Raw genomic sequence first — 24,846 nt, forward strand, 5'->3', positions numbered from 1 at the left:
ACAGCAAATCCTCACGGGGCCCGAGGGCTGGAGCAATCGCAAGTAGAAGCCTGTCTCGATTGACAAGCAAGGCCCGCTCTCGGCAGATCCGGACTCAGGCGCGAGCAAAGGCACCGAGATCTACACCACGCAGAGGCAGCGTAGAGAGCGAGTAGGACGAGGAAGGTGGGAACACAGCGGTTATGCTGTCCAGCGACGTCGTCGGATTCGTCGGCCTCTTGGGTCTAGTAGCGGAGACGGGCCGTTCCGGGTGGAGATAGCCTGGGCGTTGATAAGCCTTGGAGATCCCGACGTGGCGTGTGGAGAAGCGCAGGCAGCACTCGTAAGGAGCAGAGTAGAAGCAGCAACACACACACACACACACTTTGTTTGGAACGACAAAGTGTAGGGTTGTGCAGGTGAGTAGGATGGGTGGTGATGGGCGGGACGCAGCGGGTGAGGGATGGGCAGCAGCAATAGGACTTCCAGGTTGGGCTAGCCCTCTCGGCTGCTGGTACACAGGGCCCGGTCTAATTGTCAATCCGAGGCAGCGCTGGACCACCACTCCCTGCCTGGCTCCCTCGCTGATCCACCCACCCGTTCATCACCGAGACAGCCTGCTGCATCTCTCCGCCAGCCCTGTCCCGTGGCTATGACCGTTCCCGCGTCGCACCGCCAGTGTCCATGTCTCCTGAGCACGTCCCACTTTGTAGGAGGAGCATTGGAAACACATCTGGATCAGACAGGGCACCTGGACAGTCACCTTCGGCGAAAGGGAGCAGCCGAGTAGGCAGCGGGACAAGCAGTCGCCGCCACATCCGAAGTCTTTGCTGCAGTAGATCGCGCAGGGCATGCCAGCCATGCCCTGGCACACGACCCGAGGGTCTGGCGGCGCCCAGCATCAGATGAGAGGAATCAGGGATGCTCTTGCACATCCGCACGAGAGAGGCAAATACGCAACTGAGCAGCCTAGCAAGGCCCTGGGCGCATCTTGCTCTCGTTACCGCATCTTTCCAGCGCCGCCCCAATGAGTGAATCCACCCGCCCGCTACTGGTCTGCGCCCGGATGGCGTCCTCTGCTTCGGTCCTTCCGATGTTGAACGGACATGGGTGTGGGCGTCTTTCGATCCGCTCCGCCGGAGGTAAGAGGGGACAAGGAGCTCGGCGGACCGAATAGTGAGAGGGCGCAAGACTAGGTAGCATCCACAGCCAGCACCTGATAGAAGACAGGGCACACAGACAGGCGCATGGGATGTCCTGTCTGACGCGCCAGTAGTGAGAAACGCAGCTCGAGCTCGAGCTCGCTTATTGGGGGTGGGCAGACATCTCTCGGCATTCTTTCTCGACACCGGCACTTCGATGCATATGCAGCCCGGGTGCAGCGCTTCTAAGGACAAGAAGAATACACTGTCCGTCAGCGCTTCCTAGCGGAACACGCTCAGACGATGCAGCATTGCTGACGCCCCGACGGTCTCAAGGCTTTCGTGCCCGACACAATCTCAAGAGTGAGATGGGCGTATAATTAGCGCCTCATACCTTGCTTCCCACCGGGCCATTTGTGTAGACGGCATGTTGGTGCAGCGGATACGCAAGGCGCATGAGACATGGCAGATCCTCACTCAAATCACCATGTCAAGTGAGAGACAGTCGGGAATCACAAAGCTTTGAAGCCGGACGAGCCGGACGAATGACATTGAGCCAGGGGTATTACAAGCCAAACAGAACAGCAGGGTATGCAAGCTCTCGAGGAGAGATCACTCAGAAGAGCAACCGTGGTGACAGGGGTGCAAGGCCATCAAGCTGGTCAGACGTACCAGAAGTCGCCTCCGGCAGCCTCGCATTTGGCCTTGAACTTGAGGCCGACCTCGATGGAGTCGTGGTCTTTTGGAAGAAGGAGGGTGTTCAATGTCAGTCGAGGCCTCATCGATCACTAGCTTCCCCGTCGACGATTCGTACTCACGCTTCTTGGCACAGCACCCGCCCCACTTGAAGCAGTAGGAAGACTCCTCGTGGAGGGACAAGTCGATGGAAAGCGAGCAGTATGACTCTGCAAGGAGGGTGGTGAAGAAAAGATGGTGATCAGCGAGAGATGCCTGATTCAGGTGTCTGCCTCATATTGAGGGGACGACTCGGCATTCTGGTACACTCACTAGGCTTCCAGACCTTCTTGTGGTGCTTGGGGTGCTTGACCCACTCTCCGTAGCAGGTAGGCTTCATAGAATTGCCAAGGATGATGTCTGCGTCGATGTCCAGATCGAAACCGCTGGAGCTATGGCCCCCTCGTACTTCAAGGGATCGCTTCTCAGCGGCGTCCAGTCCGGAGACTTCTCCGAAGGGCATGGCCAAGGCGCTGGCTGCGAGGCTGGCGAGGATGGCAAAGTGCTTGAAGAGCATTGTAAATGTGTAAAGGAGTGTGTGAGGTGGAATCGAGAGTGCACGGTAAGGGAAAGTTGGGTGTCGGTGGAGCAAGGCGGAAGGGTTTGATAAGAGACAGAGGATGGCACTGAATGCGACTGGTTCCAGTCGCCTTTTGTACCTCGCCCTCCTCGTCCGGCTGGCTAGCTACCAATGTACTTCGTGAGCCCCTGGGCAGACCTTAGCTCGCACTACTCCTTGGCGTGGGCTGAGCCGCCGGCAGCGACCGAGCCAGAAGCAGATCCCGACTGATTGCCATCAGTCCTGCATCTCCGGAGCCAAGAGAAGCCGCGGAAGATTCCATCGTGATCACGTTCCGTAACGACTCCGTCCAATGCTATTGCTCCCATACCAAGGCAGTCAATATTCGTCGCTTCGCGAGGGTCCGGAGTGGGAGTGGGCATTCTAGCACCGGCGGGAGTGGAGCGGGGGCTGAAAGTGTTGGGTGTTGCTTGGCTTGGGTGTTGCTGCAGCCGAGCATTGCCTCGCGCGCCTCAGGCCGGCTTCTGAGTACCCCCCTGACCTTCGGGGCTTTACTCCATCACCACCCTTACCCCTGTTCTCATCCCTAATCATCCCTATAATCTTCCATTCGCACCCTCTTGCTGGCCAGTGAGCAGTCTCCGGAGCTCTCCTGTGCTTAGCTGCCGCGGTGCCCCTACTGTAAAGCCGGCAGCCGTCCCTCCGCCTTGACGAGGAGCAGGCAGCACACTCGTACTCAGGCACAGTCGGAATTTGTTCCACTTTGCCTCGGAGGCTCGGAAGCTCACTCAGGAACGCCGGAGCTCCCATCGACCCAGCATCAGCGCTATGAGTAGATCGGCGCAGGAGCAGTATGCGCAGGAGCGTCCTTGGCAGCAAACCGGAGTGCAGCTCTCCGACGGGGATTCACCTTCGTCGTCGTGGCAGCCATCGTCGAGCCAAAGACGATCATCAAATGCCTCTCCCATCAGATCATCACACACGCGACAGATGAAGCCCGGAAGATCGCCCCTGTCCAACTCCTCCCCATTTGCAGCCTCGTCAGCGCTTTCAGATGGGTGGAACAGCTCTTCCACTTCTCACATCTCGCCCTTGGACTCCCTAGCCAGGCAGGGTGGGCCGCGCAGCAATACCCTGGAACCCCGCGATGCCAACGCAATGCCGGCCCTCCGTACTGCAAAGAGCCACCTGATGGAAAAGGCCTTTGCGCTTTCACGGTCCACGTCAATCAGACAGACACCGCAAGAATATTCCCCGGAAGTCGATGCGGATCACAATGAGGAGGAAGCTTCGGCGCGGTCTGAGAATCGCAACCGGACTGCTTCAAGCTCAAGCAACGGCAGTAGGGTAGGCAGCAACCCTTCATCGCCCTACACTCCACAGGAATCGAACTGGAGTTCCTCGAGAGGTCGCAGCAGTTCAGCTGTCGATGATGGACCAGGTCCTCGGCGCTTTGAAGAAACCAAGTCGAACCATCCATCGCCTCTTGCCCGGCAAGGTCAGCTCGCCAATGGCGTCCAAAGCAATACAGGACCCTCCAGCAATAGACCTCGTGGGTATGAGCCAAATTCACAGTCATTGGAGCCCTCCGATCAAGTCAACCTATCCCGGCGAGATTCAGTGTCCTCGGTGAACACGGTACAGACAGCAGAGTTTGGAGCTGGCGGTAGGTGGGGTCGTGCGTGGGCCGACCGGGACGATGACGAGGAGGGCTCTTTGTATGGCGGTAGTGAGTGGGGAGGAGAGAGCAATTACGCGGGGTCAGAGCATCGAGGGACCATGGGTCTGGGTCTGTCGGGTGGCAATACGTCCGGATTGGATGCTCTGCGGAACCTCGCTAAAGGAGCGGACTTCAGCGAACTCATCTTGGGCAATGCTTCAGTCAATACTGCAACGCTGCATCGAGTCTCACTGCCTCAACGAGCAGACTCGCAGCCGATACCTCCTGCTGTTTCACCCCTGACAAGAGGCGGCGACCGGGCGCGCGTCGTCAGCTTGACGCCTTCGCTCCATCAGATGAGCGAAGAGCCATCATCGTACTTCCAGGTTCCAGCCAGGGATCCCGAGGCCCCGGTATCTAGTCCATCGCCTTTGCCAGGAGGCAGCAAATTCTACGCCACTGCTCAGCCTTCGACCGATACGCTTTCCTCATCAGGTGGTCAGGATGCAGCTCACATCTACGTATGGCCTCCTACGCCTGCTGGTTCAGAGATTGCACACGAGCCACATCATGGCTACCGCGACCAGCACGCGGACGCAGCAGATGCCGCCTCGATTCACGAGTGGGAAGCTGTAACGGATGATGGCAGCGACGGCACTGCCTCACAGCGCTCGAGCATGGCCAGCATCATTAGTAGTCCGACGGCTCAGCAGGGAGGCTTTAGACAGAATCATGCTGCGACCGGTGGGCCTGTCACAGTCGCATCGGCACTGAATGGCCAAGCTCGTCTCCCAGGCTCGCCACTTGCCAGACCGAGGGGATCGGGAGAGAGACCTTCGTCTGTCGATGGCAGAAGGGGCGGTCATCCCGCAGGACGCCTACCGCCGCCGCCACCCCCCTCGTCTAATCAGTACGATGATCCTCTTCTTGCGGGTCCCATTGGGGCACGCATCGGTCGAGCTCGTGCAGCTGCTATCGCTGCCGCCGATGGAAGAGAGAGCATCATATCAGATTTGGATGTCGAGACTCTGCGATTGGATGGAAGCAGCAGGCGAGACAGTAGTAGCACCATCGGAAGCAGGATGAGTGTTGGTACAGTGAGGTACAGTGAGGACGACAACGAAGGCAGACCAGGCTCCCGCCCGGGAAGTGTCGACTTTGCTGCTCGGTCACGCCCTGTGAGCGTGGAGAGACGGACACCAATCGCCTCTCCTGCGTCGCCCAGTGTCGGACGATTCGAGCATGCGAGTACAGGAACAAGCGCAAGTGTACAGTCTCAGACTGGTGGACGGCAGAGTCCAAGGCCGATATCGACGCTTCAGCATCCAGGACAGCGCTCTGCTGGCTCCAGCCCTGCAGTCAGACAGGCAGCACAGATGAGCTCTACTACATTGAGCTCAGCATCTACGGCGGCGAAGGTGCCGCCTCAACACAACTCTCCACAGAGGCGCAACAATACCCGGAACACACCAAATAGTCGTCACGCCATTGGACAAAACACTAAAACTGGCCCATCGGCAGCCGAAAACTATCTGAGCCAAGGCATCCAGTATCACGAGCAAGGCGACCTCTCTCGCTCCGCCTACTACTTTGAGCGCTCTGCAAAGGTCGAGGGCGGCTGTGTCGTCGGAATGTGCATGTGGGGTATGACGCTTAGGGAGGGCTGGGGTGCTCGTAAAGATCCCAGGAAAGGCTTCGAGTGGATCCAGCGTGCAGCCGCTACAGCTGGCGAGCTCATGTCTACCTCGCGCAACAGGACCGAAGCTGATCTCAAGGCTGTACGCTCAGAGCTGAAGCTGTCGGTTTATGAGCTGGGCAAATGCTTCTGCTATGGCTGGGGCGTCAAGATGGACAAGAAGATGGCACTGGAGTACTTTGAGCTGGCTGCAAAGTTGGGCGATGCGGATGCGCAGGCCGAGGCGGGCGCGCTGTATGCTGCTGGCAAGGGATGCAAAAAGGATCTCAAAAAGGCAGCAAAGTACTACCGTATGGCGGCTGCGCAGGGATACGATTTGATTGGTTTGAGCTGGGTGTGGAAGAGCAAATTTGATGATTGAACGAGGACACGGATAGAGTATACCGGTGACACCACGAACACTATCTCACGAAGAACCGCTAGCTGCATTACTCTTGACGCACATATCTCTCCGTTTGACCAATTTCTCACCTCTAATGACGATACAACAATGCACCTTGCTGCTTCCGCTTGCGTGTGTTTCGACTGATTGATCGTCCAGCAGTGTATTGAACTTTGTCCGGTCCATCGGTGCTTTGATCCGAAGAATCAATGCCCTCTTGCGTTTGAGTAGAAGGAGCCCTAGTCCCGACGCCCCTCGACGTCATCGACCTCTGCACGGCCCGGCGGTGCGCCCGATTGGGTTGAGACCCGAGTCCGAAGGAGGGCCGAAGAGATTCCTGCTTCTATCTATCAAGCACCTTTGCTCCTTTTTCTCGAGTGCTTCAGACTTCTTCTTCTTCTTCTCTCCCTTATCATACTCACTCGTGCCTTCCTTCCAGCCGCAAGTCTTCCCGACGCACACCTCGCCCGGTGTAGCAAGAGCTCGCGCCTGCCTGCCTCCACCTCTCGCCAGCTCCGCCCAGCTGCTCAGCCGCATCCTCGTCTATCCGTCCTATCTACCTCTCATCTCGGCTTGACATCTTCCAATCTAAATCTCTTACAAGACGAGCCTTCCCTCAGACGATCAAGATGGCTTCGAGCACAGACTTTGTGCCCACGTTCAGCGTGGGCGACTACACACGCTTCTTCTCGGCAGGAGCGCTGTGCGCTACGATCACCCATGGTGGTATGACGCCCATTGACGTGGTGAGTAGGCTGGAAGGGGGAAGTGGGGGAGACACATACCCTTGTATCTCCATTACTGACCTCTCAAACTATCGCACCTGCCTATCATTTCTGACGTTGCGTCCTCTCAGATCAAGACGCGTATCCAGCTCGAGCCCAAGGGCTCCCCCAACAGCACCATGGCCACCATGGCCAGGAATATCATCGCAACCGAGGGTGCCTCTGGTCTCCTTACCGGTTTCGGCCCCACTGCCGTTGGATACCTCATTCAAGGTGGAGCCAAGTTCGCCGGATTCGAATACTTCAAGGCCAAATTTGCTACTATGGCAGGCTCGAGAGAGGCGGCAGAGAAGTACAGGATGGCCATCTACATTGGAGGTGCTTCTGCTGCTGAAGTCATCGCTACCACCTTGCTGACTCCGCTCGAGGCGGCTCGAATCAGGCTGGTCTCGACGAGGGGCTATGCCAATGGGCTGGTGGGAGCTGTTGGCAGAATGGCGAGGGAAGGTGGCCTGAGTGAATTCTATGCCGGATATGCTCCGATCTTGTGCAAGCAGGTGAGTCAAGGCAGGAAGCGAGGCAAAAGGGACGAAAGTCGCAGAGAGACGTTATTGACCCTCTCGTTCACGTGGTCTGCATTACTCGTCTCCAGGTGCCCTACGCTATTGGTCAATTCTACACCAACGAGACAATGCACGAGCTGGTCGGGAAAGTCCCTTCTCTTGACAAGCTGGGCAAGTCGGGCAAGGCGGGCGAGGTGACCGTCCAGCTCGGCTGTGGTCTCACAGCAGGAGTCGCTGCCGCCATTCTCTCGCACCCAGCAGACACGCTCCTGTCCAAGATCAACAAGGGCGGTGGTGGAAGCGGAAGCGCCATGAGCAAGCTGATCACACTCGCCAAGGAGACTGGACCCGTGGGCATCTGGGCCGGACTGGGAACGAGGATCGCAATGACTGCTTTCCTCGTGGGAGGCCAATTCCTCATCTATGGCCAGATCAAGCAGGCCTTGGGAGCGCCCGCTGGTGTGTCTATCACCAAGGCAGAGGTGGAGAAGTCGTAGTAAATGCGCACAAGAGGGAGAGGAGGAGGGAGCTGGGAAGCGGAGACGCATCTTGTTGTATAGACCATCGTCACGGGCTCGAGCGGATAGTGAATGTATTGGCTCACCTATACGCATGGGGATTGTGCGCTGCCTCTGCCGGAGTCACGCTCTTTCGCTACCTCGGTTCAAATGCTGATCTGACTGACCTCTGCGCCACGGGGATCGAGCGCTTGCCGGGGGATGAATATTCGCTACGGCCAACGTGCGCCCTACTCACGAGTGGCAAACCTCTGAAATGGATGGAGAAAGGCAGATTGGCTGGAGAGGCCGAGAAGACGTCTAGTACTTTTGCCTCGATGGACATGTGCAAGCGGGGGCCCGTCCGCCTCATCCCCCGCGAGTAATCCCCACGTGCGCTTCGTGCCGACAATCTGGATAAGCTGCGATCTGACTTGACATATTCAAGGGGGCGGCAGGAGGTTTAAGGAAGCAGAAGCCGGACTTCGGCTTGCCTCACAAACAAGGGGTGTGGCGGTCAGCTCGTGTGTGGGTCGAAATGCTCCCACGGCCTTGGCCAGTCCGTAGGTGCGTAGGTGAGGCTACCCCTCTGCCGGTCCGATACTTCCGCCGTGGTTGGGTGGGTGAGTGCGCTGAAAATCGAGGCGGTGTGCGGATCTGGCTCTGAAAGAAGCGAGTCGCAAGTTGTGCCGACGGCGGCAGTAGTCAGTCAGCAGCAAGCAGCAGCAGCAGTAGCAGCCAGTAGCAGCACCTCGGCTCGGCTCGGCCTTTCGTGGATTTTTTCCTCTTCGCCTTGCCGCCAAGGGACCGTGCAGCCAGTCATGCAGGACGGGCCAGCCTCTTTCGCCACAGGGCAGAGCCCCGCTCCCGCCACGCAGCCCCCGCCGCCTTCGCCGCCTCCTTGTCCCAGGCTGGGCTCACTAATCCAGGCTTGGCCCATGACAGGCACAGCACTGCAGCGCGATAGAAGGTTTCCTGCGAAACGTGGGCCCCCCCCCCGCTCGACTCCCGCCTTAATTTACTCTGGCACGCAAAGTATTTGAGTTGACCGTCGCGACCGCCGTCACGCGCCCCCCCTTTTTCCCCTATCCTTATCCGCCATCCTCTTTCATCCTTCGCCTCCTAACCTCATCCTCATCACCACCGTCGCTGACAACGACCACTGACCATGTCGTCTGGAAGCTCCCCCACCGGAGAGGCGGCCAAGGCGCCTCTCGACATTGCCCCTACAGAGAAGAATGTCACCACCACCACCCAGGTGCCTGACATCCAGGCCTACGAGGAGACCCAGAAGACCAAGGGCCTTACGGGCAAGTCACTCATCTTCGCCTGTGGAGCCGCCCTCTACTCGGATGGTTACATCAACGCCATTTCCGGTACGGTCACGACGCTGATCACCGGATATGACCAGCCCTACGCCAGTGCAAGCGATAGCGAGATTACGCGATTCACCACCCTCTTCCCCTCCATGAGCTTTGCCGGTACCGTCTTGGGCATGCTCACCTTTGGTCTCGTGGTCGACAAAACCGGACGGAAGTGGGGTATGCTCATCTGCTCTGCCATCCTGGTCCTCTTTTCCATCCTCGCCGCCGGAGCTTACGGTGCGAACAACTCTACCTCTGGCCTCTTCACCTGCCTCATTGTCTACCGCTTCCTCATCGGAATTGGTATCGGTGGAGAGTACCCCTCGGGAAGTGTCGCCTGTGCAGAGAACACCGAGCAGTCCAACATCAAGAAGAGCCAGCAGCAAGGTCTCTTCGTTCTCGCCACCAACACCTGCATTGATGTCGCCTTTGTGATCGCGCCATTTACCGTCTGGATCCTGTACAAGATCTTTGGCGATAACCACATTGCTTGGGTCTGGCGATTGGCTCTCGGCTTCGGTGCTATTCCTCCTCTCATCCTCTTCTTCCTGCGGACCAAGATCCAGGAGCCACCTTCGTACAAGCGGGGAGCTATCAAGCACCACATGCCCTGGTGGTTGATCATCAAGAAATACTGGCTCAGGCTCGTAGCCGTCTGCATTGTTTGGTGAGTAGCAAGATTCAAAGAAAAGCAAGAGCTGCAAGCGAAGGGCGAAGAGCACTGGGCACGCTGCCTCAGCGCAGTGCTGTCTACGTTCTGCGTCAGTCCCGCATGGCAAGCTTCGATGGATCTGCCAGTACTCCGTTCCTGCATGCTGACAGGTGCGCCCACTTCATTTGCATCCGCACTCCTCTTTCCGCAGGTTCTGCTACGACTTCGTCTCCTACCCCGCCGGAATCTACGCGTCGTACTTCACTTCAGAACTCTACCCCAATGCCGACCTTTCCCTCAACCTGGCCTTCACCATCGCTCTCAATGCCGGCTACATCCCAGGCACGGTCATCGGCGCGCTCATCGTTGACAAACTCGGCCCAAAGAAGACCATTTGCCTTTTCCTGGGCCTCCAGGCCATCTTTGGCTTCGCGCTCGCCGGAGCCTTTGGTTACTTCAAGAACCACACCGCGGGGCTTATTGTTATGTACGTGCTATACATTGCCTTTGGTGAAGCTGGTCCTGGTAACTGCCTCGGTCTCCTCGCCTCCAAGGCAGTAGCGCCGACTCCGGTCAGGGGAGTGATGTACGGATTCGCAGCTGCCATCGGCAAGGTCGGTGCCTTTGTGGGCAGCTACATCTTTGTTCCTACACAGAACAAGTGGCCAGAGTCGGACGACATGCACTACGCTGTCACCTACTACATCGGTGCTTCGCTAGCCGTCCTCGCCATGCTCTGCGTCATCTTCTTCATCCCACCGGTCGAGCACGACGGAATCGTCAAGATGGACGAGGAGTTCTTTGCCTACCTGGAGGCCAACGGCTACGACATGCGCAACGTTGGACTTGCCTCGGAGGGAGCCTACCCTGGTAGGATCTCGGAGGAAGGGGAAGGTGTCAACTCGAGCAAGGTCGCCAATTAGGGGCGGCCGTTCTTGTGATTTGTCATTTCAGATGACCCTGATTCAACTCTTTCATGTCTGATTCTTTTGCTTTCAACCTTGAATCACATTGTTACCGTTTACCTGTGGGTTGCTTGTCGTTGCGTGGATCGACTTTTTGTACAAAGTACACGCCGTATACCCTCTGCCGCGTAGTTGGTCGAGTCGACTGGCACAGAGCTGAACGGAACGGAACGGTCGGTCTCTCGCTGCGCGCACCCGAATCTGCCTGGCTCCGCTCCAGGCGTGTGCTCAAAAGTTCACCCATGGAAGCTCTGATCTTCCTTTCCCCTCTTCTCCTTAACGCTAAGTCGCGCCTCAATGGGCGACAAGATCCCTACCGCTCCAAAAAGCACCTTCATCGCCCCAGGAGCTCTCCTCCCTTTCAAAGGAAGTGAAGAGCTCCCATGATCGTGAATGGTCGTAAAGCGGATTATCTAGGAGAAAGAGGTCCTCTTCCCTCGACTCTGCGAAGAGGAGGGGGATGGGGATAGGATGAGGGCAGGGTGCGACGCTACTGGGTGCTTCGGTTCCTCGAAAGGGAACCTTGATGGCAGATGAGTAGGGTTGCAATGCCTTCATGCACATTTACAGTCGATCTTCTGGGAGACTTGGGAGTTGGACTGGGAAAGAGATGCTGGAGGCAGCGAGGCTCGCTCGCTAAGCTTCTGATTGGCTTTCAGGTGAAGAAGGGAAGCACGAGGGATGGCTAGGGGTCCAATGCTAGAGTACAGATCAGACAGAGATGATGAGAGCCGGGACACGACATCAGGACTCACGGACGCCCTTCATTGGTTGGCTTACTGGCAGACATGTTCGCAGAATGCAATGGTATTATGGCTACAATACATGTGTGACGAGACTGACTGACAGATTCCTCTTCCGCCGAGCAAACAGAAGTAGACTGTCCTTTACTTTCTTTCGAACTGCTGCTTTACCTCCACGCCTCGCATACGGTTGATAGCTCCCGCAAGGTCGATCCATCTTATCCTCGCTAAGGACCCATCTGGCTCATCCCGCGTCTGCAGACAGTCCAGCCCCTCGCTCGCAATGTTGCGCTCCAGCTCCTCCATGACCGCCTTCAACGACTTTCCACTGTTCTTGCTGGTGTCGCCTTGCAGGTGTCTCAAGGCAGCAATGATGCTTCTCGTCTGCGATTCATACACGACTTGTGGAATGCAGCGCAGGTCCAACTGGCTTCCTTCGTCCGTCTTTTCCCCTCCTAGCCGGATGATGCTCCTGCCGCGAGTGAAGACTTTCCCATCGGGTAGCAGGCGAGAGGTGTCAAGAATACGAGGTGCCGGCTGACGGAAAGGGGGCCGCATGTTCTCTGTATTCGATGCCTTCGAAGCGCCCCTTTCCTCGTCCTGCTGAGAAACCAAAATCCTGGCCTTCTCTGTGACGTCTTCGATCAGGAAGTCCTCCATCCTCAAGACAAGATCAGCGTGACGGAGGAAGTCGCTGCTGCTCCCACAGACGAGGAACAGGCTCGCTCCACTTGCCTGGACGGCTTGACTTGCTCTGCTCTCCAAGGGCACGATTGTCTCGCGCTTGATCAGCTTTCGCATTGTGGGCGAGCAGGAGAGCCAATTAGACGCTGTTGTGTCTTCGTCAATACAGATGAGCTGAGATCCTAGCTCCAAGGCTTCCATGAAGCCCGCAGCGCATGATGTTGAGCCAGAGGCGTCCGTTGTGGAAAAGTTGTCGGTGGACTTGCCTCCGGGAAGATTAAGTATGAAGTTACTCAGGTCAACAGACGAGACGCTTCGTCCGTCTTCTGAGCTGGCGCAGGTCACGGAGGAGACACTGCTGACAAATTCTCGCCCATCACCGGGCAGGTAGTTGTAGCAGCCCAAGGAGATGGCTTCGAGTAGAGTGGACTTGCCGTGGTAGCCCGCACCGACACACACGATGAGCGACTTCGCAGGCAGACCCATTCCCGAGACGGTAGAGTTTGGCAGCTTGATCTCGATTAGGAGATTGGCCGGCGAGGTGAAGGGCACCACAGAAGGTCCACTGAGGGGCGTAGTGCTCGCACCGGACTGTCGTGGCAAGATGGCACCGTTACGAATGAAGGCAACAAGAGGGGTTTGATGCCGAGACAGCTGATCTCTCAACGCTTCCTGATCCTCGATACTGTCGACGTGAGCCACCAGCCTTGTCCACGTAGGCCGATGAGCCGAAGCTACGAGTGATTCTGACACCAAATTGGGCAGGTGCTCGCAAATGATCTCTGCAGCTCGGCGACCTTGGATAGAGCGGCCAGCTGCTGGTAGACCGATGGTGATCCTTGCCTCGATAGACTCTCTTCCTACCACGACAGCTGTCCTTTCCAGCACCTGACTTGCGGGGAGATCAATTGAAATGTCTCCACCTTTGCCTCCTGACCAGCCGGAAGATGCTGCCTTGACATCAAGGCCTCTGGCAGAGCACACTTCGTGGAGACGCCTATGAAGGTAGTCCGCTAAAGCAATAGACCGAATCTTCGACTTGAACAGCTCGACGGGAAATCCGTGACTAGCATGAGGTAGCTCCACCCTGAACTTCGAAGGCGGAGCGTACGGATCCGCTTGAATGTGATCAATGTGGAGCGCGAACTTGGGGAAGCTCCATGCACCTCTGAGATCTTTGTAGGCAGGGTAAGGCCCTCCGTCCAGTGCTACTAGTAGCGAGGCCAGGTTGGCCGAGGTGCGAGGACCATCAAGCTTCGGACGTTTGGAGAAGATTGCCGGGCCGTATCCACCTCGAGCGGGTATACCTCCGCCAGACCCGCGGCCATGTCCTCGGCCAGTACCTCTCCATGACATGGGCGGTAAGTATGAGTTGGCCTAACGGTCACAGCCGTGACAGTAAAGAGCTCCTCGAAGTAGGGGCACATCTTCCCGCCGCCCTCCACTGGTTTTGTTCCGCTTCCGTGCTTGTGCCACGCGAGCGGCTGCCCGGGACAAGGGTCGGACGCGGGAAAAGCCTGAGCCGGAGGGGAAGCGGGGCAGCGACAGACAGGCAGGGCAGCGTGAAATGGCACACACACCACGCAGCCAACGATTGCATCCTGTACAGACGTCCACAAACCCATACACTCACTCACGTACTCGCCTTTGCCGCCATCGCATTGCGCTAAACCATCACACTCCCTGAGCTCGCCGTTGCATCTCACTCCCACGTAGAGAGACAAGATGGCAATCCAGTCGCGGCTGGAGCAGTTCCAAGACCTGCGGGATGAGCTGCAACAAAAGGCTCTCATCACCGGTCTCAAGGCAGCCTCCGGCTATCGCAAGAACTACGCTCTGATCCAGCGGATCTTGCAATTGTCCTACTTCTCCTTCATCATCGCTTCCACCTATAGGGGTCTCAACCCCAAGCCAAAGGGAAAGAAGAAGCAGGTTGATAAGACGCAGACGGCCGCGGCAGGAGAGGCCTTGCAGCGCTCTACTGCCAGTGGGGAGAAGGGAGATCGGGATGTGGAAAAGGTCAAGGAAGTGACTCAAACTGCTGATGCCCCCGAGGTGGACATGTCCGGATCCAGTCGTGGCAAGAAGGGCCGCAAGGGCAAGGGGCCAAGAGTGGAAGTCGACGCAAAGTTCTTTGAGCAGCTCAAGAGGATACTAAGGATCATCATCCCATCCTACAAGAGCAAGGAGGCGCTTCTCCTCATGGGCCACTCCGTCTTCCTCGTCCTCAGAACAATGCTCTCACTCTATGTCGCCGACCTCGACGGTCGCATCGTCTCCGCTCTCGTTCGAGCACAGACGAAGCAGTTCCTCGGCGGCATCCTCTGGTGGATGGCCGTAGCTGTGCCGGCCACGTACTGCAACGCGATGATCGAGTTCCTACAGAGCAAGCTGGCCCTCTCTTACCGTACTCGTCTCACACAAAAGGTCCACGAAGCCTATCTCTCAGACGACACATACTACCAGCTTGGCAACCTCGACGATCGGATCAGGAACGCTGATCAGCTCATCACAGTGGACATTCAGAAGTTCAGTACTGCCCTCGCTGCCCTCTACTCTAACATCGCCAAGCCCATCCTCGACGTCTCATTGTACAACTATCAGTTGTCGCAAAATGTAGGAGCAGAGGGTCTGATCATCATCAACATTCTCGTGCAAGGCTCCGCCGCATTGTTGCGTGCGGCAACCCCACCTTTCGGCTCGTATGCTGCAACGGCGCAGAAGCTAGAGGGAGAGTTTAGGTGGGCACACAGCAGGCTCATCGAGAACAACGAAGAGGTGGCTCTATACAACGGTCAGAAGATCGAGAAGAATTCGATAGAAAGGTCCTACTTTAGCTTGATCAAACACATCAACCGCATCTCTAAGATCAGGATCGTGCACGGAATGATCGAAGAGGGAATCATCAAGTGGCTCTGGGGTTCCCTAGGTCTCGTCATCTGCTCCATTCCCGTCTTTGTCAAGCTGCCCGGTATTGGAGGACTTGCCGCAGACATGGGCTCGCGTACAGAAGCATTCGTGACCAATCGTCGTCTATTGCTGTCCTCCTCGGACGCATTTGGCCGCATCGTCTCGTCTTACAAGGAGCTGTCGGAGATGGCAGGATATACCGCCCGAGTCTCGTCCCTGCTGGATACGATGCAGGAGGTCAAAGCTTCGCGTTTCGAAAAGAAGCTCGTCTCCAGTGCTGGTACAGAGGAGAATGCCGCTGTGCTCCGAGGAAGGGGAAAGACGGAAGAGTCTTCCGACATCATCTTCGAAGACGTGCCCATTGTCAGCCCTAATGGCGACGTCCTGGTCAAGAAGATGAGCTTCACTGTCAAGCCAGGACAACATCTGCTCATCATTGGTCCGAACGGATGCGGTAAGAGCTCCCTTTTCCGTATCCTGGGAGGACTGTGGCCTGTGTACGGAGGTATCGTCAAGAAGCCCAAGGGATCCGACTTCGCTTACATCCCACAACGGCCGTACCTCTCCCTCGGTACCCTTCGGGACCAGATCATCTACCCCCACACCGTGTCGGAGATGCGCGCTAGGGGCAAGACGGACGAGGATCTCCTCAAGGTCATGTCAGTCGTTCAGATCGATCGCATCGTCGAGCGCGAGGGTGGATGGGAGGTGCAGCGTGAGTGGCGTGACGCCCTCAGTGGAGGTGACAAGCAACGTATCGCCATGGCTCGTCTGTTCTACCACCAGCCCCGCTATGCCATTCTCGACGAGTGCACATCCGCCGTCACTTCAGAGATTGAGCAGATCATGTACAATCACGCTACCGAACTAGGCATCACACTCCTGAGTGTCTCCCATCGCCCCTCGATTCACAAGTACCACCAGAATGTCCTTCAATTCGATGGACAAGGTGGTTATACCTTTTCTAAGCTGGACACGGAGCGGACCGAGAAGAGGCAGGCGCTACAGGAGGAGAAGGAATTGCTGGAACAAAAGTTGGCAAGCGTGCCTGTTTGGAAGGAGAGGTTGGCGGGATTGGAGGAGGCGGCAAGGTCTAGACCTGCTTCACCTGTTGCTTTTAGGTGATGTTGAGAGGAAGAGGGGAGGAGCTGTAAGGTTTATATATAAAACGTACTGTTACTGTAGATTTGTACGCGCAATACCAATTGCTCGGACCTTTGCGTTGTCTGCCGAAGATCACGTAAGAGAGCTGGCTATCTCGATGAGCTCGGACAATGGGAAGGGTCTCAGACACCACTGCGAGGAGAAGCGATTGAACTGTCGAGTACCATCTATTTGAGTGAGGGCTTTGAAGGGAGCACCATCCTCGTTCAGGCGAAATGAAGAGGCGGCGACATGGGGAGACTGACGGCACTGCTATGCACAGGAGGGGAGCACGGATGCCGGAAGGGTATACAAAGGTGACAAACACGAGCGGCAAGGTATGTACAGTGAAGAGAAAGAACAAGTAAGAAAGGGAAGGGTCAAAGACGAGGTTCTACGTTGAGACTTGTGTTCCGTTGACGCCGTCAACGACTAAAGGCGCCAAGGGCCGGAGCGGTGCGTCCAGCTTGGCCCAGCCAGCATGAAGCTCCTGCGCGCACTTTGGCAACTTCCTCCCCCAGTCTGTCACTCTCCCAAATAGACGAGTCGAGATGACGTCCTGCCAGACAAAGAGCCAAGCTCTCGAGATCCACCATCGACTCCATACGTGGTAGAGGGCGAGAGTAGAAGCATCGTAGCTCACTAGCACTTGTGGATTGATGTAGATGCGTGGACGATGAGGCGCTGAGAGGAGGTGCTGGTCGTACGAGGTGAGGAGGCACTCGGACGTCAGACAATGCGGCGCTGGTGAGGCGCGAAAGCGCAGTGGAAGGCTCAGGTTGTGCTTAGCTTGCACTTCTGCTTTCGCACTCTCCTGTAGCAATAGCGGTCGACGGGAGTGAGAGGTGAACCAAGAGGCATCGAAGATGGTGAGGCCATTCCAGCAGCTGTTGACCAAGATAGGTTCCTCCACCCTCATCGATGCGATGTCCTCTGCGCTGGAGAAGTAGGGCCACAGAGGCTTCAAACGCGCCTCGTTGATGTCGCGCGTGACCCAGGTGTCGTAGAAACCCATGGGCACCGTATCAATTGCGCAGACCTGGTCGAATTCACCTCCTTTTGTGTTCAACAAGGTGATGACGTCGACTGGGTCGAAGAAGATGTCATTCAGCCAGGCAACGTGAGAGAATGGCCCTACGTTTGAGTCTAGTGAGCCAAGGTCATCTAGCGGAGCCAGCGCCTCATTTCGAACAGAAGCCAGGTACTCGATGCGCGAGTAGCTGGAAATCACCCCGGCCACCTTGCCATGTCTGACGGAGTGCTTCCCACACCGCACAGACTGAGGAATGCCTAGCGCTTTGAGCTCCTCGCCTAGGATCTGCAGTCGCTCGCAAGTGTCATCGGATGAGTTGGACTCATAGATGGAGACAAATACGTTGCGATGGCCAAGGGAGGAGCAGAGCTCCTTGAGCGACTTGGAGAAGGCAGGCAGCACCTCGGCCGAGTTGTAGAGGTTGACTGCAAAGAAAACCGAGTGGCCCGGGCTCGTGGCGCCTACTTCGGCAATCGTGGGCGGCGCGGAGCTGAAGACGTCGGCGCTGAGATGCAAACCTCGGAAGAGCGCAGTGCCTAGAAGAAAAGCCCAGACGCACAAGGACCAGGCACAGCCTAGCAGATAGACCAGGGCTGGAATCGACAAGGACGTCGAGGGAGAGCGTGACCAGGGCCATGATGCTGACGAATAGCTGGGGGGCGAGCTGGGCTCAGGCTTCGAGAGAGATATTGTATACCCTTTGGGTGACGAGGTGAGGTAGACCAGGATCGAGAAAGGTAGAGCAACGACGGAGTAGGTGAGGAAGCCCAATAGGGGCGAGCACACTCGAAAATAGACGTGTAGAGGAATCGAGGCAACGGCCGCCAACAAGCATACTTGAACCAAGTTCCAGCCGCTGAAGAGCCTCGTGACCTTCTGAACAGAGCAGTAGGCGTCCTCTTCCGTGCGCTCGTAGCCTGATAGCATAGGTATGCTCACCTCGTCGTGATAGCTGTCATCATGGGTGTCCTTCCAGAGGTCATACGGAGTCATGCCCTCCTTGAAAGACATGACGACGACGAGGGCACCCGCTATACAGGCGAGTGAAGGTGTGGGAGATACAAAATTTATGACAAAGAGCAAAGGCCTGACCCCATTTAGGGGATCCACACGCTCGAGACCCATAACAATGCTTTGTCCTGCCTGCTGCGTGTGCCGAGGGGCGTGTGCTTCGTCGCGGAATCCCCGGGCCCTGAGCGCTAATCTGACCAGAAATAGCTACGACGCTACATGCCTTGCACGTTCCACCTTGCCCTCCTGCACCGCCGAGTGCTGTGCCTTGCCCTCAAGGTGGGGCCGAGCCCGGGCGATAGTCCGTTCCGATTTCCCTCGGGCTGACAATCAATCGCCTCGCTCCTCCTTCCGATGCTCACCTTGCCCTTCTCCACACTCGCCAGCCCCGATCCCGTGCTTCGCCGACGCTCCTCCTTCGGCGCTTGGCATCCTTGACATTGTCTTCCAACGCCGAGATCACCCATGACTTGAGACGACCCCACGCTGCCTCCACCATCATCAATAGGCGATGAGGGGACTCATCTTCGCCACAGCATGTCTCGTAGGCTGCTTGCTCTGGTATGCCGGAGCGATGCAAGCCGGCGCTCGGACCTTGTCGGTACCGTCAGCCGCGCTTTCAGTCATGCTGTCGTCTTGGAAGCTCCTGGCACCATCTCTGAGGCCAGATGCAACTCTTCAGAGGGATGGCTGGCTGTCCCCTCGAGCTGGAGGCGGTAGTATGCTAGCAGTGAGTAACGCCCGTCAGCGCAGCAGCATCGGAGAAACTGACTGACATTCTCCACTGGTCATCATACCCGACAGCTCGCTTCGGAGGGCCTCTTTGAGCCTATCAACCTCATCGTGTCGGGCCAGAGTGACGCCTTTATCCTCACCGAGGAAGGCTTTCTGGACTACGCTAGGTGGGTGGATGACGTGCAAGTCTTTGCGGTAACGTCCTAGCTGACAAGCTTTTCCTGACGATCATGTACATTCAATAGGTCGATTGGCTTCTCATTTGAGTGCTTGCGACAACACAGAGGTGGCTATCAGCAAGCCAATCTCGGCGATGGCAAAGGGTGGGAGAATGAGCTCTTTGAGCTGAGAGAGGTCTTGGTTGGAGCTGATCCTGGAGATTGGATAGGCACTTGCGTGGAAAGCTTCACGGGCGGCAACCATTTCAGAGGTATGTCTCTGGGTTCAGATGGCGAGGCACGAGCGTCCTCGGAGGCTGACTCTTCCACATTCTTGCCTGTGTCACAGCTTGGCAGCAGAATGGCTCAGCAGCGGACACTGGTGCCTGGTTCCTCGCTGTATCAAAGGAGAAGGTGAGCAGCTGAAGCGCGGGGTGGCTAACGTCGAGCTGCGGGCACGTTTGCTGACACTTGTCTTTGCATGCCCTCGATACGTCAGAGTCTTCGCTTCAGCCACACGATTGATCACGATGGATACAACGTGGGCCGCGATTTGATGGTGGGCCAAGCACTACGGCCCAGCTGTTGGGCAGGGCGATGTTGGCAAGCTTCGGTAGAGTGGGCCAATGACCTCCTAGCGCCTGGCTCGGATGGTGAGTACATGATTCAATGGCGTTCACGGACTGCTCTGGCTGGCAAGAGTCTGACGCCAGCTACTGCTTTCCGCTCCGTTTGACAGGAATCAATCACGGTATCTCACAGGACGGTCGGGTAGCTATATTGTTCATAGAGGAAACGTTTGACACCAGAATTGGCGAGAGTAAGGAGACGCCGTTTGCGAAGCCACCCCGTCAGAGATCTGGACTTGTAGCCGATAGGGCCCGATTGTAATTCCCGCGACAAGAGCATGCAATGTATTCACTTATGTACCTGGAGATTTCGTGCGTCAGGTGTTGTGCTACGTCGGCTTGAGCCAGGACATCGCACCAGCGTCAACAGAGCAGAAGCGATATATGTCCCGTATACCCAATCCGCGCCAAAGACGGACTCGGCCTTGCTGCTGTCCGTCACGACGGACAATTGTGCTCGTCTTGGCAGTCGCCCGCCTGGCTACCGTCCGTCCGCCCCTCCGTCCGCCCGCACGCCTGCACTCACACACGCCGTGTCTTTCCGCACAACGTGTTTCCTGCGCGGGGGGCGGCCCCAATCACAGACACAGTGGAGCGCTCACTCCACCGCCCGCGACGACATCCTGCTCCTTGATCCTCTACATCACACCGCTCTCATCCGCCTCCCGTCCGCTTCATCGGCTTGTCAACTCGTACAGAGATTGTTTCGAATCTGCTACTGGCACTACCTCTCTAGACTTTTAGAGCTCGACCGCACTTCCCACGCTCCACGCATTATGGCTGAAGAGAAGGAGATGGCCGGTGTGCCCGAGGGGCAAAAGCAAGGATGGGGTCAATTCTTGAGTACGTATACAAGATCGTCAGACGGCAATGGCTCGCTAGCTCGGCCATTCACCACCCATCCTTGCGGGATGATCATCATTCTCTTGTTTCCCTTGCAGAGTCCATTGCCAACTTCTCTGGAGATCTGTCTGCTATGACTGCTCCCAGCTTCATCTTGAGCCCTACCTCGCTGACTGAGTATCCCGTGAGTACGGTCGAGGCCAATCAGAAGGGCTGCCATCCTCACCCTGCGAATTAAGAGCTCACAATGCTGCTACATCTCATGCCTTTGTCTCGTAGAGCTACTGGGGAGAGAATCCGGATCTGTTCGCGGCTTGCAGCCAAGGACGGGATGACGTCGAGCGGATGGGTGAGTTGTCTGAACCTTAATATGAACATAGCACTGGGCCATCAGCTGAGACTGCAACTCTATGAATGCTGTTTCTCTTCCAGTGAACGTTCTTCGCTGGTTCATCGGAACACTCAAGGGACAATACACAGCCAGGAACGAGAAGAGCGGCAGTGAGAAGAAGCCTCTCAACCCAGTGCTCGGCGAGCAATTCATCGGAAAGTGGTCCGATAAGGACGGCAGTGGTGAGACTGAGCTCATCGCCGAGCAGGTGTCACACCATCCACCCGTCACTGCGTATTGGATCCACAATGCCAAAGCCGGCGTTACTCTGGAGGGTCACTCAGGTCAAAAGACGGCCTTCTCGGGGCGCTCCATCAATGTGAAGCAAGTGGGGCATGCTACTTTGAGGGTGGCCAACTCGTCCGGTGCTGAGGATCTGTACCTCATCACATTGCCCAATTTGGTCATCGAAGGACTGTGGTATGGTGAGTTGACGGAAATGGCAACAAGGCAGGGCCTCATCTATGCTCCCCGTACTGACTGAAGCTCTTGATACCGATGAATGCGCTTCATCAGGCTCTCCGTACCTGGAGCTTACTGGTTCCAGTCACATCTGCAGCAGTACCGGATACCTGGCCACCATCAACTACACCGGAAAAGGGTACTTCTCGGGCAAGAGCCACTGTTTCAAGGCCACCGTTTCGCCCGTCTCCCAGCCAACCTCCGCTTTCTACACAATGGAAGGTGAATGGTCTGGAGTGTCGAAATTCAAGGGCAAGTCGCCCAGTGGCTCATCCAACTCCGTCTTCTGCGATGCTAGCGCTCAGCGTCGTGAGGTCGAGGTGAAGCCGCTTGAGGAGCAAAGTGAGAGGGAGAGCAGGAAACTGTGGTGCAAGGTCGCTCAGGGCATTCGCAGCGGTGACTACGAAACAGCCAGCAGGGAGAAGACTCGCATCGAGAACGACCAGAGGCAGAAGAGGAAGGATGAACAAGCTTCGTCGAAGCCACACCAGCTGGAACATTTCGTCTACATTGCTGATGACAAGGAATGTGAGTTGGTATGGAGAACGTGAAGACTTCCAGGGAAGGAACCTGCATTGAGAGCGGCGCGCTGATCACTGCATTTCCCACGCTCCTTTGTCCCGTTGTGTAGACGCCGCTCTGACCGACAAGTTCAAGGGTGCTCCAGCCAACCAAGAAGCCTATCGCCGCAAGCCTCGCGTCCACTGAAGGGCGACTCTGCATGACGGCAGCCTGGCTGCATACTGTCTGTCGTCGCTCCTATCTCGTCGTTCCTACCTTTTCCGTGACGTCGGCTCGTCCACATTCATTCTCGCTAGTTGTACTTTCTATCGAGGGGCCTGTATTGGATGCAATTGCTGTCTAGATTTACTTCAGCCCTTGAAATGTTGATACAAGCACTTTGAGGAACCAGAAGAAGACTTATGAGAAGCAGTAGGGGCTTGCAGTGTACCGTGAGTGAAGTGCTCCGTGTGAGCCGGTTGTTTGTTCCCAGGAGGGGACGAAGCTGAGACGCGGGAAGTGAAGAGGACGTATGGACCGTGCGCCCCACGGCTCAGCGGAGTACAATGCAGGGACACATAGTATGATGTCATGACATGGTATTTCTGACAGGCCTGGCCCTGCGTCTCCTTGTCTTTCCCCAAGTGAGTTCCCTACCCTACCCAATGGGCCACCCCATCCAAGGAGGTCTTTGAACCTTCCATTCGTAGCAAGGCTTGGTGGGCAAGACCAGAGCAGGCCAAGTCTAGCCTTCTTGGGAAGGTGAGCACTTCCCTCTCGGCATCTGGTCAAAGGACACGGCCGGCAACTTCGCCAAAGTGGCGAGGCGCAGTGTGCGTAATGCAGTCCTCCGTCACTGCTTCCCACTTTTTGCCTCCCGCTAAGGGTCCTCCTTCTTCGTCCTGCTTGTTTACCCCTCTGGCTGGCGGAGCCCTCGGCCTTCGGTAATATACAGCCTCTGCGCCACTCTTTTTAGACAAAGAGGTGCCGCTCATATGCAGGGCTACCGTGCCATCGGGGTCGCTCAACTCCGCGTCGCGAATCGGCACCAGACAGGCAGCCTCAAGGGACGCTTCAACGAGCCGAGGTGGGGGCGAGTTGCACTATGCCTTTTCTTGGACCTGCAAGGATACAAAGAAAAAGTGGAGAAGCGAGGTGTTGCCCATTGAGTGAGCATGTGCTTGATTTGGGAGAAGGCCCGACTGCTCGATCGCCCTTCACCAGCCTCGCGCTATGCACACCACACTTGAGGCTTTCACCTCGCGATTGCTGCGTTGCCGTCTGAACTCCAAAAAATCGGGCAGCTCCTTGCACTCGAGCCGAGGCCAGGCGAAAGTAGAGGTGGGGTTTGCTCTCAAACGGCAGCAGGCAAGAATCAGACGGAGGGGAAGGGGAAAGGGGAAGAAGATTACAAAGTCCATGACGACGTTGCCAGCCCTGCTTTGCACTTTCGTTTCCCGTCCTCCTGGTAAAGCCTGCTCCTCTTGATCACTTTTGAGTTTCCCTATATCGTTCCTTCTTCTTGCCTACCATACATAGCTTTCGCGGTCACACAAGGATCCTTCGATCCAAGACCTTACTGCAGCTTTGACTTGCTTGTCCTCTACCTCTTCTGATCTCCTACTTCTCTCATCATGGGTGTCAAGCAAGATCTCATTGCCGCTCTCGGTGAATTCGTGGGGACCACCTTGTTCCTCTTCCTTGCTCTAGGAGGAGCCAAGACTGCCCAGTACACTGTCAGCGCGGTGCAAACGGACACGGTCACCTCCGAGACCCTGAGTAATCAGACGATTATGTACATTGCCGTCAGCTTCGGACTTAGTCTTCTTTCTCAAGCCTGGGTCTTCTACCGAGTAACAGGAGGACTGTGAGTAGAACGAATCAATGTGGCTGAGCGCGAATCACCACACCGTAGCTGGAAGGGAATTTGTACTGACCTATACACTCTCCTCGCCTACCAGTTTCAACCCCGCCATCACCCTTGCTCTTTATCTCATCGGAGGACTGAGTTGGTTCCGAGCCGGACTTCTCTTTATCTCACAAATTCTTGGAGGAATCGCAGGCGCGGCATTAGTTGCGGCTCTGACGCCCTTTGGTGGTGTGGGAACAGTGACGACTACCCTATCCACGGGTGTCAATGTCGCACAGGGCTTCTTCATCGAGGCATTCCTCACTGCCATGCTGGTCCTCTCTGTCCTCTTCCTCGCTGCAGAGAAGCACAAGAGTACCTACCTTGCACCCCTGGGAATCGGACTTACCCTTCTCGTCTGCCATCTCTTCGGTGTTGGATGGACAGGGTGTGGAGTCAATCCCGCCAGGAGTTTCGGCCCGGCAGTCGTGGATGTGCAATTCCCAGGGTACCACTGGATCTACTGGATTGGCCCACTCTTTGGATCCCTCATGGCTGTAGGCTTCTACCTTCTGCTCAAGGCCTTCGACTACACTTCGGTCGTCTTTGGTCAGGATGCTGACCACGAATTGACCGAAGCAGAAGTGAAGCGGCGCGAGGATGTGAACACTACATTGTTCACTCGAGCTGCAGGAAAGGCATTGGTCGTCTTCCACGCCAAGGCCGGTCATCAGGGACAGTCGGAGGAGGTGAAGCAATTCGATGCCGACGATGTGGCCATGGCCGAGGCGATTCGCAACGGAGAAGCCTCCCTCGTGGACCCTGCAATGGCAGAGAAGGGCTTGGTGGAGCAGGCACTAGCGCGGGGACAATC

The 24,846-nt window shown here is 56.6% G+C and overlaps 11 protein-coding genes across 11 annotated transcripts; 7 read left to right on the forward strand and 4 right to left on the reverse strand.

The window, feature by feature from the left end:
* Positions 1-1,457: 1,457 nt before the first annotated feature.
* Positions 1,458-2,479, reverse strand: BCV69DRAFT_134075 (hypothetical protein). The gene is made up of 2 exons (XM_025489250.1): positions 2,130-2,479; positions 1,458-2,026 (listed from the first exon to the last, which is right to left on the reverse strand). The coding sequence occupies exons 1-2, from the start codon at positions 2,371-2,373 to the stop codon at positions 1,734-1,736; spliced, it is 537 nt and encodes a 178-aa protein (XP_025349301.1). The 5' UTR covers positions 2,374-2,479; the 3' UTR covers positions 1,458-1,733.
* A 3,077-nt stretch (positions 2,480-5,556) lies between these two features.
* On the forward strand, positions 5,557-6,087 carry BCV69DRAFT_236121 (HCP-like protein; the record flags this gene model as incomplete). The annotated part of the gene is made up of 1 exon (XM_025489915.1): positions 5,557-6,087. A coding segment is annotated over one exon (531 nt), but the record flags the coding sequence as incomplete, so codon positions are not given.
* Positions 6,088-6,559: 472 nt separating this feature from the next.
* Positions 6,560-8,174, forward strand: BCV69DRAFT_281147 (mitochondrial carrier). Its single transcript, XM_025491870.1, has 3 exons — positions 6,560-6,860; positions 6,971-7,396; positions 7,492-8,174. Exons 1-3 carry the CDS (start codon positions 6,744-6,746, stop codon positions 7,897-7,899), a joined length of 951 nt encoding a protein of 316 aa, XP_025349303.1. The 5' UTR covers positions 6,560-6,743; the 3' UTR covers positions 7,900-8,174.
* An 812-nt stretch (positions 8,175-8,986) lies between these two features.
* BCV69DRAFT_281148 (MFS general substrate transporter) lies at positions 8,987-10,860 on the forward strand. Its single transcript, XM_025491871.1, has 2 exons — positions 8,987-9,930; positions 10,127-10,860. The coding sequence occupies exons 1-2, from the start codon at positions 9,068-9,070 to the stop codon at positions 10,836-10,838; spliced, it is 1,575 nt and encodes a 524-aa protein (XP_025349304.1). The 5' UTR covers positions 8,987-9,067; the 3' UTR covers positions 10,839-10,860.
* Positions 10,861-11,332: 472 nt separating this feature from the next.
* BCV69DRAFT_281150 (hypothetical protein) lies at positions 11,333-13,714 on the reverse strand. The gene has a single exon (XM_025491872.1). The coding sequence runs from the start codon at positions 13,661-13,663 to the stop codon at positions 11,768-11,770; it is 1,896 nt and encodes a 631-aa protein (XP_025349305.1). The 5' UTR covers positions 13,664-13,714; the 3' UTR covers positions 11,333-11,767.
* Positions 13,715-13,887: 173 nt separating this feature from the next.
* On the forward strand, positions 13,888-16,433 carry BCV69DRAFT_281151 (hypothetical protein). Its single transcript, XM_025491873.1, has one exon. The coding sequence runs from the start codon at positions 14,033-14,035 to the stop codon at positions 16,340-16,342; it is 2,310 nt and encodes a 769-aa protein (XP_025349306.1). The 5' UTR covers positions 13,888-14,032; the 3' UTR covers positions 16,343-16,433.
* A 168-nt stretch (positions 16,434-16,601) lies between these two features.
* Positions 16,602-18,481, reverse strand: BCV69DRAFT_281152 (hypothetical protein). The gene has a single exon (XM_025491874.1). It carries the CDS (start codon positions 18,402-18,404, stop codon positions 16,755-16,757), a length of 1,650 nt encoding a protein of 549 aa, XP_025349307.1. The 5' UTR covers positions 18,405-18,481; the 3' UTR covers positions 16,602-16,754.
* Positions 18,482-19,029: 548 nt separating this feature from the next.
* Positions 19,030-20,188, forward strand: BCV69DRAFT_246068 (hypothetical protein; the record flags this gene model as incomplete). The annotated part of the gene is made up of 6 exons (XM_025490190.1): positions 19,030-19,134; positions 19,209-19,306; positions 19,385-19,569; positions 19,647-19,711; positions 19,797-19,950; positions 20,037-20,188. 6 exons carry the CDS (start codon positions 19,030-19,032, stop codon positions 20,186-20,188), a joined length of 759 nt encoding a protein of 252 aa, XP_025349308.1.
* Positions 20,189-20,702: 514 nt separating this feature from the next.
* Positions 20,703-22,330, forward strand: BCV69DRAFT_246559 (Oxysterol-binding protein; the record flags this gene model as incomplete). Its single annotated transcript, XM_025490214.1, has 6 exons — positions 20,703-20,769; positions 20,868-20,953; positions 21,049-21,118; positions 21,202-21,585; positions 21,677-22,150; positions 22,254-22,330. 6 exons carry the CDS (start codon positions 20,703-20,705, stop codon positions 22,328-22,330), a joined length of 1,158 nt encoding a protein of 385 aa, XP_025349309.1.
* Positions 22,331-23,018: 688 nt separating this feature from the next.
* On the reverse strand, positions 23,019-23,775 carry BCV69DRAFT_134315 (hypothetical protein). Its single transcript, XM_025489251.1, has 2 exons — positions 23,383-23,775; positions 23,019-23,348 (listed from the first exon to the last, which is right to left on the reverse strand). Exons 1-2 carry the CDS (start codon positions 23,542-23,544, stop codon positions 23,148-23,150), a joined length of 363 nt encoding a protein of 120 aa, XP_025349310.1. The 5' UTR covers positions 23,545-23,775; the 3' UTR covers positions 23,019-23,147.
* BCV69DRAFT_246248 (aquaporin-like protein) lies at positions 23,758-24,607 on the forward strand (the record flags this gene model as incomplete). The annotated part of the gene is made up of 2 exons (XM_025490197.1): positions 23,758-23,990; positions 24,085-24,607. Coding segments are annotated over 2 exons (756 nt in total), but the record flags the coding sequence as incomplete, so codon positions are not given.
* Between the last annotated feature and the right edge of the window lie 239 nt (positions 24,608-24,846).

Source organism: Pseudomicrostroma glucosiphilum (assembly GCF_003144135.1).
Source record: "Pseudomicrostroma glucosiphilum strain MCA 4718 unplaced genomic scaffold BCV69scaffold_3, whole genome shotgun sequence".
Classification (NCBI taxonomy): domain Eukaryota; kingdom Fungi; phylum Basidiomycota; class Exobasidiomycetes; order Microstromatales; family Microstromataceae; genus Microstroma; species Microstroma glucosiphilum.

Coding starts and splice junctions, on each gene's coding strand:
- BCV69DRAFT_134075 (XM_025489250.1), bottom strand. CDS start 2,373: ATGCTCTTCAAGCACTTTGCCATCCTCGCCAGCCTCGCAGCCAGCGCC. Junction 2,027..2,129: donor CAAGAAGGTCTGGAAGCCTA/GTGAGTGTACCA, acceptor CCCTCCTTGCAG/AGTCATACTGCTCGCTTTCC.
- BCV69DRAFT_281147 (XM_025491870.1), top strand. CDS start 6,744: ATGGCTTCGAGCACAGACTTTGTGCCCACGTTCAGCGTGGGCGACTAC. Junction 6,861..6,970: donor GTATGACGCCCATTGACGTG/GTGAGTAGGCTG, acceptor GCGTCCTCTCAG/ATCAAGACGCGTATCCAGCT. Junction 7,397..7,491: donor CTCCGATCTTGTGCAAGCAG/GTGAGTCAAGGC, acceptor ACTCGTCTCCAG/GTGCCCTACGCTATTGGTCA.
- BCV69DRAFT_281148 (XM_025491871.1), top strand. CDS start 9,068: ATGTCGTCTGGAAGCTCCCCCACCGGAGAGGCGGCCAAGGCGCCTCTC. Junction 9,931..10,126: donor GTAGCCGTCTGCATTGTTTG/GTGAGTAGCAAG, acceptor CTCTTTCCGCAG/GTTCTGCTACGACTTCGTCT.
- BCV69DRAFT_281150 (XM_025491872.1), bottom strand. CDS start 13,663: ATGTCATGGAGAGGTACTGGCCGAGGACATGGCCGCGGGTCTGGCGGA.
- BCV69DRAFT_281151 (XM_025491873.1), top strand. CDS start 14,033: ATGGCAATCCAGTCGCGGCTGGAGCAGTTCCAAGACCTGCGGGATGAG.
- BCV69DRAFT_281152 (XM_025491874.1), bottom strand. CDS start 18,404: ATGTCTTTCAAGGAGGGCATGACTCCGTATGACCTCTGGAAGGACACC.
- BCV69DRAFT_134315 (XM_025489251.1), bottom strand. CDS start 23,544: ATGGACTTTGTAATCTTCTTCCCCTTTCCCCTTCCCCTCCGTCTGATT. Junction 23,349..23,382: donor GGCAACGCAGCAATCGCGAG/GTGAAAGCCTCA, acceptor GCATAGCGCGAG/GCTGGTGAAGGGCGATCGAG.